At 46.9% G+C, this 15973-nt stretch overlaps 1 protein-coding gene across 3 annotated transcripts in view; it reads left to right on the plus strand.

Annotated features, from left to right (window-relative positions):
• Positions 1 to 15973, plus strand: part of LOC122932022 (NACHT, LRR and PYD domains-containing protein 12-like) — a 279421-nt gene that overhangs the window by 45301 nt on the left and 218147 nt on the right. For all 3 annotated transcript variants that reach the window (XM_044286171.1, XM_044286172.1, XM_044286173.1), the window contains exon 5: positions 7559 to 7624. In XM_044286171.1, the coding sequence (XP_044142106.1) occupies positions 7559 to 7624 (66 nt within the window). The remainder of the gene's footprint in view (positions 1 to 7558; positions 7625 to 15973) is intronic.

Genomic DNA, 15973 nt, shown 5'->3' on the forward strand with positions numbered 1-15973 from the left:
GGTAGCTGCGATCCGCGGCAGTTCACCCCTCAGGTGCGGCTATATGATTCTGCAGCCAGCTCCCGCCTCCTTTTCCCTTCTCTCCTCTCATTGGTGGCAGCATGTCACGGAAGGTGTACAGCAAACTAGAAGACACAAAAAGAAGATCCGACTGACTGGATCCAAAACTAAGGAACCAAAGGGATAGCCCTGCAAGAGACCTGGCTCTCTCCCTAACTGCTCAGCCTATGCAAAATTCTCAATGGTAGAAGATTGCATATCCTCGTACCTCGACTGTATAACCCCTGAACACCCTATAATAGTGAGGGGACACGACCACCGGCTCCCTACACAAGATACGGAGGGAGTCAGGGTCACCTGGGATCCAGCAAACAGGAAAATACAAATGAATGAACAAAACTTATCTGTAGAAGACTCAGTAGTATCATCCAGCATGCATACACTCCAGGAAGTTGTATAAACCGCAAAGTGATGCAGTATGGGGAGGGATTTAAAGGGATGCAATCAGTGCAACTACATGACAGCTGAGAGAGGCTAACGAGATGAGAAAATGAAAGCAAAACAAAAGTAACCTCAAGGAGGAGGTTCTGAAGGACGTCTGTCAGAGCTTCTCAGATGTCTGGTGGTGACAGTACCCCTCCTTCTACGAGTGGACTCCGGACACTCAGAGCCCACCTTCTCAGGATGGGACCTATGGAAAGCCCTGATGAGACGAGTGGCCTTAATGTCCGTCACTGGGAGCCACATCCTCTCCTCAGGACCATAACCCTCCCAATGAACGAGGTACTGGAGAGAACCACGGACAACACGAGAATCCACAACCCTAGAGACCTGAAATTCAAGATTACCATCAACCACAATCGGAGGAGGAGGCAAAGACGAGGGTACAATGGGTTGGACATAAGGTTTTAATAAGGACTTATGAAAAACATTATGGATCTTCCAAGTCTGAGGAAGATCAAGACGGTAGGCAACAGGATTGATGACGGACAAGATTTTGTAAGGCCCAATAAACTTAGGACCCAATTTCCAGGAGGGAACCTTCAATTTGATATTCTTAGTAGACAACCACACCAGATCACCAACATTCAGGTCCGGACCAGGCACACGTCTCTTATCCGCCACACGCTTATATCTCTCACTCATGCTCTTTAGATTATCCTGAATCTTTTGCCAAATCGATGACAAAGACGAGGAGAATCTGTCCTCATCAGGTAAACTAGAAGACCCCTCTCCAGAGAATGTCCCAAACTGCGGATGAAACCCATATGCACCAAAAAATTGTGACTTATCAGAGGACTCCTGACGACGGTTATTCAAAGCAAACTCAGCAAGGGACAAAAAAGAACACCAATCCTCCTGATTCTCCGCCACAAAACAGCGCAGATATGTCTCCAGATTCTGATTGACGCGCTCTGTCTGACCATTCGACTGCGGGTGGAAAGCAGAAGAGAATGACAACCGAACCCCCAAGCGAGAACAGAAAGCCTTCCAGAATCTGAAAACAAACTGTGTGCCCCTATCAGAGACTATGTCTGAAGGAATACCATGCAATTTGACAATGTGATCAATAAATGACTGCGCCAGCGTCTTAGCATTGGGCAAGCCAGGAAAAGGAATGAAATGTACCATTTTGCTAAAACGGTCCACCACCACCAGAATCACAGTCTTCCCCGAGGAACGAGGCAGGTCCGTAATGAAGTCCATGGACAGATGTGTCCAAGGACGGGAAGGAATGGGTAACGGAAGGAGAGGACCTGATGGCCGTGAATGAGGGACTTTGGCACGAGCGCAGGTCTCGCAGGCTGCCACAAAACCCTCAACCGACTTACGAAGCGCCGGCCACCAGAATCTCCGAGCGATGAGATCCACTGTGGCTCTTGCCCCCGGGTGCCCAGCAAGGACAGTATCGTGGTGCTCCTTAAAAATCTTGTGTCTTAAAGCGAGAGGCACAAACAACCTCCCAGAAGGACAAAGATCAGGAGCCTCTGACTGGGCTACCTGAACCTCTGCCTCCAATTCAGGATAAAGAGCAGAGACCACCACACCTTCAGCCAAAATGGGACCCGGGTCTTCAAAATTCCCACCTCCCGGAAAACAACGTGACAGGGCATCCGCCTTCACATTCTTAACCCCAGGGCGGAAGGTGACAACAAAATTAAACCTTGAAAAGAACAAAGACCATCTGGCCTGTTTCGGGTTCAGACGCTTGGCTGACTCCAAGTAGGCCAGATTCTTATGGTCAGTAAACACGGTAATAGGGTGTCTGGCTCCCTCTAGCCAATGGCGCCATTCCTCAAACGCTAACTTGATGGCCAACAACTCCCTATCTCCCACATCGTAATTTCTCTCTGCGGAGGAGAGTTTCTTCGAGAAAAAGGCACATGGTCGCCATTTGGCAGGAGAGGGACCCTGAGACAAGACCGCACCCACACCCACCTCAGAAGCATCAACCTCTACTATGAAGGGTAGAGAAATATCAGGTTGTACCAAGATGGGAGCGGAAGCAAAACTCTCCTTGATATTAGAAAAGGCCTTACGCGCCTCTACCGACCAGGAGGAAAAATCTACCCCCTTTCTAGTCATATCAGTGAGTGGTTTAACAACAGAGGAATAATTCAAAATAAACTTCCTGTAATAATTGGCAGAACCCAGAAAACGCATCAGCGCCTTCTGATTCTCAGGAAGCTCCCACTCAAGCACAGCGCGGACCTTCTCAGGGTCCATGCGAAAACCAGAAGCGGAGAGAAGAAACCCCAGAAATTGCATTTCTGGAACCGCAAACACACATTTTTCCAGTTTAGCGTACAATTTATTCTCCCACAGGATGAGCAAGACCTGACGTAAATGCTCCTTATGAGTTTTGAAATCAGGAGAAAAAATCAAAATGTCATCCAGATACACTAATACAAATTTCCCCATTAAATGATAAAAAATGCTGTTCACAAAATGCTGAAAGACGGCTGGAGCATTCATCAAACCAAAAGGCATAACCAAATTCTCAAAATGGCCCTCAGGCGTATTGAAGGCCGTCTTCCATTCGTCTCCTTCTCTGACCCTGACCAGTTTGTATGCCCCTCTTAGATCCAATTTGGAAAAAACTTTAGCCCCCACAATCTGGTTAAACAGGTCTGGGATCAGAGGAAGCGGATAAGGGTCACGAATTGTGATACTGTTCAGCTCCCTGAAATACAGACATGGTCTTAACAAAGAAAAAACCAGCGGCAACAGGTGACTTCGAGGGTCGTATGTGTCCCTTTCTCAGACTCTCAGAGATATAAGCACGCATAGCGACCCTTTCAGGTTGAGAGAGATTGTATAAACGAGATTTAGGCAGCTTGGCGCCTGGGGTGAGATTAATAGGGCAATCGTACTCCCTGTGAGGGGGCAATTCCTGAACACCACTCTCAGCAAACACATCCGAAAATTCTGAGAGAAAAGATGGTACAGTCTTACTAGAAACCTCTGAAACAGATGTCGTGAGGCAATTCTCTCTGCAAAAGTCACTCCAACCATTTATTTGCCTCGCTTGCCAATCAATGGTGGGGTTATGTTTAGTGAGCCAGGGTAGCCCCAACACTAGAGGAGTAGGCAACCCGTTTAGGACGAAACATGACACATCCTCAACATGAGTATCACTCACAATCAAACGGATATTGTGAACTATGCCCTTTAACGATTTCTGAGAAAGTGGAACGGAATCAATAGCAAAAACAGGTATATCCTTTCCCAAAGTGCATACCTGGAAACCATGAGTTATAGCAAATTGATTATCAATAAGATTGACAGCTGCTCCACTATCTACAAAAGTCTCACAAAAAATATTCTTGCTCTCTAGCACCACCCTGGCAGGTAGGACAAAATGGGAACTACAAGCAAACGGAAAACCTTCAATTTCCGCATCAACCTTGCCAATAGTAACAGATAGAACGTTTTTTAGAGGATCTTTTTCTTTTTGTTTCTTTATTACTCTCAAAAAACTGCCTGAATCTCCTAGAGGGACAAACATTTGCCAAATGATTTATACCTCCACAACAGAAACAAACCTTCCCATGAGAGCTGAATCCTCTATTGTCAGAGGCAAGCAAACCCAGCTGCATGGGCCCCTGCTCAGAAGGGATTGAGAGCGACTGAGACCCCTGTGCACTGAATGAGACCGCCGCACTGTCCTTGGACTGAATATGACAGGAAGGAGTGATCTCTCCTCTCTCTCTAAGACGCCTGTCAATACGAACGGCCAGAGACATGGCATAGTCCAAGGAGGTAGGTCTCTCAAGAAAGGCAAATGCATCTTTCGATCCCTCTGAAAGACCTTGGCAAAATTGACTTCGGAGTGCAGCATCATTCCAACCAGTATCAGCTGCCCATCTCCGAAATTCTGAGCAGTATATCTCTGTGGATTGTTTACCCTGACATAAAATACGTAGTCTAGCCAGAGCAACACGATCCGGATCATCATATATCTGACCCAGGGCTAAAAAGAATTTATCCACTGAACGGAGGGGGCCGTGCCCCACCGGCAGCGAAGAGGCCCAGGACTGAGCGTTATCCCTGATCAGCGATATGATGATCCCCACCCTCCGTTCCTCATCACCAGAGGATGGGGATGTAGGCGAAAATGGAGTTTGCAAGCCTCTCTAAAACGCACAAAATTCTCACTACCCCCGGAGAACATACCCAGGAGCGAGATCTTAGGCTCAGAACAAGCTCCATGAACGCAAGCTGAACCGGTCACTTGAAACTGAGAAAGAGTCTTACGGAGATCTGCTACCTCCAATGAAAGACCCTGCATGCGTTCAGTCAAAAGTGAAACCGGATCCATGCTTGAGACCGTTTTGGCGGTTTATAATGTCACGGAAGGTGTGCAGGAAACTAGAAAACACAAAATTTATATACGACTGACTGGATCCAAAACTAAGGAACAAAAGGGATAGCCCTGCAACAGACGTGGCTCTCTCCCTAACTGCTCAGCCTATGCAAAATTCTCAATGGTAGAAGATTGCATATCCTCGTACCTCGATTGTATAGCCCCTGAACACCCTTTAATAGTGAGGGGACACGACCACCGGCTCCCTACACAAGATACGGAGGGAGTCAGGGTCACCTGGGATCCAGCAAACAGGAAAATACAAATGAATGAACAAAACTTATCTGTAGAAGACTCAGTAGTAGCATCCAGCATGTATACACTCCAGGAAGTTGTATAAACCGCAAAGTGATGCAGTATGGGAAGGGATTTAAAGGGATGCAATCAGTGCAACTACATGACAGCGGAGAGAGGCTAACGAGATGAGAAAATGAAAGCAAAACAAAAGGAACCTCAAGGAGGAGGTTCTGAAGGACATCTGTTAGAGCTTCTCAGATGTCTGGTGGTGACACAGCAGCACAGGGGGAGGGAGACACTGCTTCCTTCTCCCCTGTGCTGCTGAGGGAACACGCGCGCTGGTCGCATTATCGGCATATTGGCAACGTTCGATGGAGATACCGATAACTTTGAAAATCATGAATATCGGCCGATAATATCGGTAAATACGATAATCGGTTGATCCCTAGTTTGAAGTTTAGGTCTTGCCTGTGGCCTGAATTGATTTGGGTCTGGCTTAGGATTTGATGCCAAAATGAGCCACAGGTGATATTAAAAAATGTCCCCCAGTGCCTCCACCCTCACCCCTCATCTCAGGTGAGGACTATGCCACAGACTTTAGAGAAAATATTGACATCAGAGAAAGCTTCAGCCTACAGTCCCCACAGCCCCTCTACACAACTACTCATTCCTCTCCCCCCCCCCCCCCAAACCTGCTTCTCCACCATTACAGGGGAAAGCCTTTCCACCCTACTGTCCAGATCATCTCTTGGCATCACGGACCTGTCCCTCTCCTGGATCACATCATACCTCACATACTGGACATTTAGTGTCTCCCACTCTCACACCACCTCCTCATCTCGTCCCCACTCTGTTAGTGTCCCTCAGGGCTCTGTCTTAGGAGCTCTGCTCTTCTCAATCTACACCTTCGGCCATGGAGTCCCATGGATTTCAGTATCACTTTTATGCTACACACATTTACCTCTCTTTTCCAGACATCACCACCTTACTATCAAAAATCGCACAATGCCTATCTTCTATATCTTCTTTCTGCTCTCGCTTTCTAAAATTAACATGGATAAAACAGAATTTATCATGTTTCCCCATCTTATTCAACCCCCCCCCAACAGATCTATCATGGACAATGGCTACACACACTCCTCGGTCAACCAAGTCCTACAAACCGCACATCCAAGCCCATGACCAACCAGCACATTACCTGCCACCTCCAACTCAAAAATAGCTCTTGAATTCACACATTCCTCAACCATGAGTCTGCAAAAAAAAATTCCACATGCCCTCATCATCTCCCACCTAGAATACTGTAACACACGCCTCTGTGGCCTTCTATCTAGCACCCTCGCACCCTCCAATATATTCTCAACTTTGTTGCCCGGGTAATCCACCTCTCTCCCATTACTACTTTGCCATTCCCTTCTGACCCCCCATTGCCCAGCGAATACTTTAAAATACTAACAAGTAGGCAATAGGCCATCCACCACCTGTCCCCTCCATACATCTCTGAGCTACTTTCCCGATACATCCCCACACGTAATATCCGATCCTCACAAGACCTCCTTCTCTCCTCTCACCTCTTCCCACAATCGCCTCCAAGATTTCTCCCATGCAGCCCCCATACTCTGGAACTCACTACCTCAACATTTCAGACTCTCACCTACAGTGGAATCCTTCAAAAGAAACCTGAAAACCACCTCTTCAGACAAACCTACAACCAGTGACCCTGCTGCCTCTATACCGCCATGACCAACTTCACTCTCTCCTACTGTGTCCATCTCCCATACCTTGTAGATCAGGGGTGCACAACCTTTTTTGGTTGAGGGCCACATTGTCAGCCTAAACCAATTAGAAGGGCCAAAAATAAAACTTAAAGGGGTGTTACCAACTGAAATACTATATTTATGGCATATTGAACATGCAGTCCATATCATTAATGTCTAGTTACACTTCTAGTACTCCCATCCAATGGGAGAATACGTGCAAGATACATGTGAGCAGCCACAAAACATGGACATACATGTCTGTTACCACATGGTTGGGGGCCGCACAGAATGGTATCAAGGGCTGCATGTAGCCCCCAGGCCCTAGGTTCCGCACCCCTGTTGTAGATGGTAGGCCCTAACGGGCAGGGTGCTCTCTCCTTCTGCACCAGTCTGTAACTTGTCTTGTTCATGGTTATTGAAATTGTTTTCTATTATGTGTGTATACCCCTTATCATATCTGCAGCATCATGGAATGAATGGCGCTATAATAATAATACTACAGCACCCTCATAGTAACGACCATACAGTATCTATCACAATGCCAGGACACACAATGACCACCACAATGTGACCATGCACAGTATGGGGGACGTGGACACTATTTCACAGCTGTACATTTAGGACCATTAGACCTCGTCCGGTCCCTGTATAATGTACATCCAGCACTGATGACGTCTGTATCATTTCTTATTAGGTGACACTCTGGTGGAGCAAATCCAGCTTGATGAACATGGACACCAACTGTCCCCACAACTCAAAGGTAAGTGAGATTTATATAGACCTATAATAATAAAACTACTCATAGTTTACATTACATTACACCTGTCACATAGAACATGGTGTTTGGACTGCAGCGGGTTGTTATAGAGCAGGAGGAGCTGAGCAGATTCATATTTAGTTTTCTGTGACGGTTCAGTATAACTTGTATAACCTCCTCCTCATAGAGGGAAGGCTGTCAGTCCCTGATAGGACCTCCTCCTCATAGAGGGAAGGCTGTCAGTCACTGATAGGACCTCCTCCTCCTCATAGAGGGAAGGCTGTCAGTCACTGATAGGACCTCCTCCTCATAGAGGGAAGGCTGTCAGTCACTGATAAGACCTCCTCCTCATAGAGGGAAGGCTGTCAGTCCCTGATAGGACCTCCTCCTCATAGAGGGAAGGCTGTCAGTCCCTGATAGGACCTCCTCCTCATAGAGGGAAGGCTGTCAGTCCCTGATAGGACCACCTCCTCATAGAGGGAAGGCTGTCAGTACCTGATAGAACCTCCTCCTCATAGAGGGAAGGCTGTCAGTCCCTGATAGGACCACCTCCTCATAGAGGGAAGGCTGTCAGTACCTGATAGAACCTCCTCCTCATAGAGGGAAGGCTGTCAGTCACTGATAGGACCTCCTCCTCATAGAGGGAAGGCTGTCAGTCCCTGATAGGACCTCCTCCTCATAGAGGGAAGGCTGTCAGTACCTGATAGAACCTCCTCCTCATAGAGGGAAGGCTGTCAGTCACTGATAGGACCTCCTCCTCATAGAGGGAAGGCTGTCAGTCCCTGATACAGACATCCCAACCTGCAAAAACTCATTTCAGGAAGGTGCACTTCTCATTTCAGGGAGGTTTTTTTTGTTTTTTTTCACAAACTTTTTATTAAATTTTCCAAACATATGAAGTTTCTGCACACTTTGCTCTATGGTGTGGAGGACCAGGCTCATTACCCTGCCCCAAATTATCATATTTATATATATATTTGATTAAAGCATCCAGGGGGTGTGAATTTAACACTGGGGTAAATAATATAATTAAAATGGAGGGTTAAAAAAAAATGCATCTCTCTCAATAGTTATATAGCTACTGAATGAGACAGAAGGGATGCCTTTAACATATATATCTCCTTGAGAAGCCAATTTGACCCTAAAGGGTTAATTCAACCTGTAATCTAAACTCTGTCCTGTCACTTCTCTTATCTCTCTGCTCTGCTATCTGACTGAGATAAACCTTTCCAGGAGATATTGTTTCACATGCGGGTGTCAGGGAGCCGCTATCTAATAGCGGGGACTCCCTGAACCTCTGGGAGAGTTGAGATCCCTGCTGATGAGACCTTCTCCTCATAGAGGGAAGGCTGTCAGTCACTGATAGGACCTCCTCCTCATAGAGTGAAGACTGTCAGTACCTGATAGGACCTCCTCCTCATAGAGGGAAGGCTGTCAGTCACTGATAGGACCTCCTCCTCATAGAGGGAAGGCTGTCAGTACCTGATAGGACCACCTTCTCATAGAGGGAAGGCTGTCAGTCACTGATAGGACCCCCTCCTCATAGAGAGAAGGCTGTCAGTCACTGATGAGAACTTCTCCTCATAGAGGGAAGGCTGTCAGTACCTGATAGGACCTCCTCCTCATAGAGGGAAGACTGTCAGTACCTGATAGGATCTCCTCCTCATAGAGGGAAGGCTGTCAGTCACTGATAGGACCTCCTCCTCATAGAGGGAAGGCTGTCAGTCCCTGATAGGACCTCCTCCTCATAGAGGGAAGACTGTCAGTACCTGATAGGATCTCCTCCTCATAGAGGGAAAGCTGTCAGTCACTAATAGGACCTCCTCCTCATAAAGGGAAGGCTGTCAGTTACTGATAGGACCTCCTCCTCATAGAGGGAAGGCTGTCAGTACCTGATAGGACCTCCTCCTCATAGAGGGAAGGCTGTCAGTACCTGATAGGACCTCCTCCTCATAGAGGGAAGGCTCTCAGTCACTGAGAGGACCTCCTCCTCATAGGGGGAAGGCTGTCAATCCCTGATAGGACCTCCTCCTCATAGAGGGAAGGCTGTCAGTCACTGATAGGATCTCCTCCTCATAAAGGGAAGGCTGTCAGTCCCTGAGAGGACCTCCTCCTCATGGAGTGAAGGCTGTCAATCACTGATGGGACCTCCTCCTCATAGAGGGAAGGCTGTCAGTCCCTGATAGGACCTCCTCCTCATAGAGGGAAGGCTGTCAGTCCCTGATAGGACCTCCTCCTCATAGAGGGAAGGCTGTCAGTACCTGATAGGACCTTCTCCTCATAGAGGGAAGGCTCTCAGTCACTGAGAGGACCTCCTCCTCATAGAGAGAAGTCTGTCAGTCCCTGAGAGGACCTCCTCCTCATAGAGGGAAGGCTGTAAGTCCCTGATAGGACCTCCTCCTCATAGAGGGAAGGCTGTCAGTACCTGATAGAACCTCCTCCTCATAGAGGGAAGGCTGTCAGTCACTGATAGGACCTCCTCCTCATAGAGGGAAGGATGTCAGTCACTGATGGGACCTTTGTCACCATCAGTGTGGGGGAAAACTCCAGACTGAACACAGGAGGGAAGGGGAACAGTAACTGGGCCTGGAGACTAGGAAAGAAACAGGTCACCTAAACAAGGTAGGAATATTCATATGCAGGATACCTAGGCCCTAATTGTGGCAGGTGCAGCACTATGAAGTGCCTTTTGCGCTGTGGCATTAGAAGAATTTTGATATCTCTAACTTTTTAGTCAAACCAGACGGTCTGTTACTCTATAATTCTTTTAACGCCGTTCTATGGAAACAGTAGGCTTAACCACTTCAACCCCGCTAGCTGAAACCCCCTTCATGACCAGGCCACTTTTTACACTTCGGCACTACACTACTTTCACCGTTTATCGCTCGGTCATGCAACTTACCACCCAAATGAATTTTACCTCCTTTTCTTCTCACTAATAGAGCTTTCATTTGGTGGTATTTTATTGCTGCTGACATTTTAACTTTTTTTGTTATTAATCAAAATGTAACGATTTTTTTGCAAAAAAATGACATTTTTCACTTTCAGCGGTAAAATTTTGCAAAAAAAACGACATCCATATATACATTTTTTGCCAAATTTATTGTTCTACATGTCTTTGATAAAAAAGAAAATGTTTGAGCCAAAAAAAAATGGTTTGGGTAAAAGTTATAGCGTTTACACACTATGGTACAAAAATGTGAATTTCCGCTTTTTGAAACAGCTCTGACTTTCTGAGCACCTGTCATGATTCCTGAGGTTCTACAATGCCCAGACAGTAGAAAACCCCCACAAATGACCCCATTTCGGAAAGTAGACACCCTAAGGTATTCGCTGATGGGCATAGAACTTTTTATTTTTTGTCACAAGTTAGCGGAAAATGATGATTTTATATTTTTTTCCTTACAAAGTCTCATATTCCACTAACTTGCGACAAAAAATAAAAAATTCTAGGAACTCGCCATGCCCCTCACGGAATACCTTGGGGTGTCTTCTTTCCAAAATGGGGTCACTTGTGGCGTAGTTATACTGCCCTGGCAATTTAGGGGCCCAAATGTGTGAGAAGTACTTTGCAATCAAAATGTATAAAAAATGGCCTGCGAAATCCGAAAGGTGCACTTTGGAATATGTGCCCCTTTGCCCACCTTGGCTGCAAAAAAGTGTCACACATCTGGTATCGCCGTACTCAGGAGAAGTTGGGGAATGTGTTTTGGGGTGTCATTTTACATATACCCATGCTGGGTGAGAGAAATATCTTGGCAAAAGACAACTTTTCCCATTTTTTTATACAAAGTTGGCATTTGACCAAGATATTTATCTCACCCAGCATGGGTATATGTAAAATGACATCCCAGCTTCTCCTGAGTACGGCGATACCACATGTGTGACACATTTGCGCATCTAGGCTGCAAAAGTGCCCAAATTCCTTTTAGGAGGGCATTTTTAGACATTTGGATCCCAGACTTCTTCTCACGCTTTAGGGCCCCTAAAAAGCCAGGGCAGTATAAATACCGCACATGTGACCCCACTTTGGAAAGAAGACACCCCAAGGTATTCAATTAGGGGCATGGTGAGTTCATAGAAATGTATTTTTTTGGCATAAGTTAGCGGAAATTGATTTTTTTTTTGTTTTTTCTCACAAAGTCTCACTTTCTGCTAACTTAGGACAAAAATTTAAATCTTTCATGGACTCAATATGCCCCTCAGCGAATACCTTGGGGTGTCTTCTTTCCAAAATGGGGTCAGTTGTGGGGTGTTTGTACTGCCCTGGCATTTGAGGGTCTCCGCAATCATTACATGTATGGCCAGCATTAGGAGTTTCTGCTATTCTCCTTATATTGAGCATACAGGTAATGAGATTTTTTTTTCCGTTCAGCCTCTGGGCTGACAGAAAAAAAATGAACGGCACAGATTCCTTCATTCGCATCGATCAATGTGGATGAAAAAATCTCTGCCCAAAAAAAAAGGAAAGGCGTCTGCCAGGACATAGGAGCTCCGCCCAACATCCATACCCACTTAGCTCGTATGCCCTGGCAAACCAGATTTCTCCATTCACATCAATCGATGTGGATGAATAAATCATTGCCGGGATTTATATATTTTTTTTATATACAAAGTGTTTGCCAAAGCATAGGAACGCCGCCTCCTCCTCAGCTCGTATGCCTCGGCAAACGTATCTGTTACTGCAGAGTAGAAATCTCGTCTTGCAATGCCGCATACACAGACTTGCGTGTAATCGGACAGCAGCGCAATGCTTCTGTCAGAATGCACATCAGTGCTGCAGCTAGTCGATCGGTTGGTCCACCTGGAAGGTAAAAAGAAAAAAAAACAGGCCGCAACGCAATAATTTTATTAACTTTGGAACAGAACATATAAACTTTAACTTTTTGAACTAAACATTAACCTTTTTGCTTACTGGTGTTTTTTCTTTTTCTTTTTTTTTTTTTTACCTTTATAGAACAAACCTCTCCTTCCCCATGGGTCAATGTGCAAAGCGCAAATCGCCCAAAGATGTGGCGAAGTGCGTTATGCACTTTGTCCCAGGTGAAAGGAGAGGTTTGCAGCAGCTGTGTGAGTGAATGGGCCCTAATAGCCCTGTGTGCCTGTCCTGGTGAGATGATCCCTATGCTAGGTGTACCTGTGTGTGGTACTTCCGGAAACACTCCCCTAAGCATAGGGCAGGGTGGTCAGGACAGTCAGGACAGAAATAGCGGGTGTCACGCCTTATTCCACTCCTGCTACAGACACAACATTTTTTTCGGAGTGGCGGTCGGTTTGAGGTACCAGGAACGACACTGGGGAAATGTCGCTCGTGTAGATGGCTAACTACACTGGTGGATGGGGCCACGGAACCTCGCGATGATCTCTTCCTGAAATTTGAGGAAGGATCCAGTTCTCCCAGCCTTACTGTAGAGAACAAAACTATTGTACATCGCCAATTGAATCAAATATACAGACACCTTCTTATACCAGCGTCTGGTTCTGCGGGAAACTAAATATGGAGACAACATCTGGTCATTGAAGTCCACCCCTCCCATGTGAAGGTTATAGTCGTGGACTGAGAGGGGCTTTTCAATGACACGGGTTGCTCGCTCAATTTGTATTGTCGTGTCTGCGTGAATGGAGGAGAGCATGTAAACGTCACGCTTGTCTCTCCATTTCACCGCGAGCAGTTCTTCGTTACACAGTGCGGCCCTCTGCCCCCTTGCAAGACGGGTGCTAACGAGCCGTTGGGGGAAGCCCGCGCGACTAGTTCGCGCGGTACCACAGGCGCCAATCCGTTCTAGAAACAAATGCCTAAAGAGGGCCACACTTGTGTAGAAATTGTCCACATAAAGATGGTACCCCTTGCCGAATAAGGGTGACACCAAGTCCCAGACTGTCTTCCCACTGCTCCCCAGGTAGTCAGGGCAACCGACCGGCTCCAGGGTCTGATCTTTTCCCTCATAGACACGAAATTTGTGGGTATAGCCTGTGGCCCTTACACAGAGCTTATACAATTTGACCCCATACCGGGCGCGCTTGCTTGGGATGTATTGTTTTAAGCCAAGGCGCCCGGTAAAATGTATCAGGGACTCGTCTACGCAGATGTTTTGCTCTGGGGTATACAAATCTGCAAATTTCAGGTTGAAATGGTCTATGAGGGGCCGAATTTTGTGGAGCCGTTCAAAAGCAGGGTGGCCTCTGGGACGGGAGGTGCTGTTATCACTAAAGTGCAGGAAACGCAGGATGGTCTCAAATCGTGTCCTGGACATAGCAGCAGAGAACATGGGCATGTGATGAATTGGGTTCGTGGACCAATATGACCGCAATTCATGCTTTTTAGTTAGACCCATGTTGAGGAGAAGGCCCCAAAAATTTTTAATTTCGGAAACTTGGACTGGTTTCCACCGGAAAGGTTGGGCATAAAAGCTTCCCGGGTTAGCGATTATAAATTGTGTGGCATACCGGTTTGTCTCTGCCACAACTAAGTCTAAGAGCTCCGCAGTCAAGAACAGCTCAAAAAATCCCAGGGCCGAACCGATCTGAGCTGTCTCAACCCGAACTCCAGACTGGGCGGTGAAAGGGGGAACTACAAGTGCGGCTGAAGTTGGGGACTGCCAATCAGGGTTTGCCAGCACCTCAGGGATTTTAGGGGCTCTTCGGGCACGTCTTTGCGGTGGTTGCGACGGGGTCACTACTCCACGTGCCACCGTACCAGCTTCAACTGCCCTTCTGGTGCTCGCTACTTCACCATGTTCTACGGAAGTGCTGGTACTAGGTCCAGGAAGGGCTGCGCTGCTGGTGTATGCCTCACCACGTAATCCGACAGCACCAGCCCCACTCTGTTGCCCTTGAAGCGGATCCTGTGCAACCTGCGGTCTAGCGACACGTGGCCGGGTACGCCTGGTGCTATCAGGGACCTCAGCCTCCTCGTCCGAACTTTGGGTCAGAGAGCCACTGCTTTCTACAGGTTCGTATTCTGACCCGCTAGATTCATCAGATGAGGGTTCCCATTCCTCATCCGACTGGGTCAGAAGCCTGTAGGCCTCTTCAGAAGAATACCCCCTGTTTGACATGTGGGCAACTACATTTAGGGGTATTCCCTGAGACTACCCAAGAAAAAAAAGCAAGCCTGTCTTACAAATGGGAGGCTAGCAAAGTACCGGAGGCCGCTGCGGTTGATAAAAAAGATCAAAACTGATTTTTTTTATCGCCGCAGCGCGTGTAAAGTGAATGTGCAGTGATCAATATTTTTTGTCACTGCGGTGGGGCGGGCGTGGGTGAACGCACGTGTGGGCGACCGATCAGGCCTGATCGGGCAAACACTGCGTTTTGGGTGGAGGGCGAACCTAAAGTGACACTAATACAATTATAGATCTGACCGTGATCAGTTTTGATCACTTCCAGATACTATAAAAGTACAAATGCTGATTAGCGATACGCTAATCAGCGAATCAGTGACTGCGGTGCGGTGGGCTGGGCGCTAACTGATCCCTAAACTACCTAACCAAGGGGCCTAAACTATACCTAAAACCTAACGGTCAATAACAGTGAAAAAAAAAAGTGACAGTTTGCACTGATCACTTTTTTCCTTTCACTAGTGATTGACAGGGGCGATCAAAGGGGTGATCAAAGGGTTAATTGGGGTTCAGGGGGGTGATCTGGGGCTAGTATGTGGTGTTGGTGTACTCACTGTGTAGCCTGCTCCTCTGCTGGATCCAACCGACGAAAAGAACCAGCAGAGGAGCAGGCCAGCCATATAACAGATCATATTTACTAATATGATCTGTTATCTGGCACTCTGATTGTTTTTTTTAAAAATCAGCAACCTGCCAGCCGCGATCATTGGCCGGCAGGTTGCTGACGAAATACTGTTCGACGAAATGCCGGCCCGCGATGCGCATGCGCGGGCCGGCTGTGACGAAATCTCGCGTCTCGCGAGATGACGCGCCGATGCGTCCAGGAGGAGTAAATCAACCACCTACCGGACGCATCGGTGCGTACAGCGGTCGGGAAGTGGTTAAAGAGCACACCAAATGCCTGAATGAACTACTTTATGTACTTCAACTTTTCTTCATACATAACACTGCCGCTTCCGCAACAGATAGTCCATGTACATAACACGTGTTGCATAAAGATTCATAAAAAAGCGGTATGCCTAAAATGGTGGTTCAAGTGTTCAATCTTGTCATTCAACATAAAATGGTGGATATTTTTCTCTCTTCAGTATCTGTACTATCACTTTAAGTTATTTAAGCACTTTATGATCTCTCTGAGAGGTATATCTGAGGTCTAACTAATAGTTCTACTTGCTCTACTTGGTTTGCAGTTTGCTCTATACAATTGCTTTGAGCAGTTTGAATGCTTTTA

Source organism: Bufo gargarizans, chromosome 3, assembly GCF_014858855.1.
Source record: "Bufo gargarizans isolate SCDJY-AF-19 chromosome 3, ASM1485885v1, whole genome shotgun sequence".
NCBI lineage: Eukaryota > Metazoa > Chordata > Amphibia > Anura > Bufonidae > Bufo > Bufo gargarizans.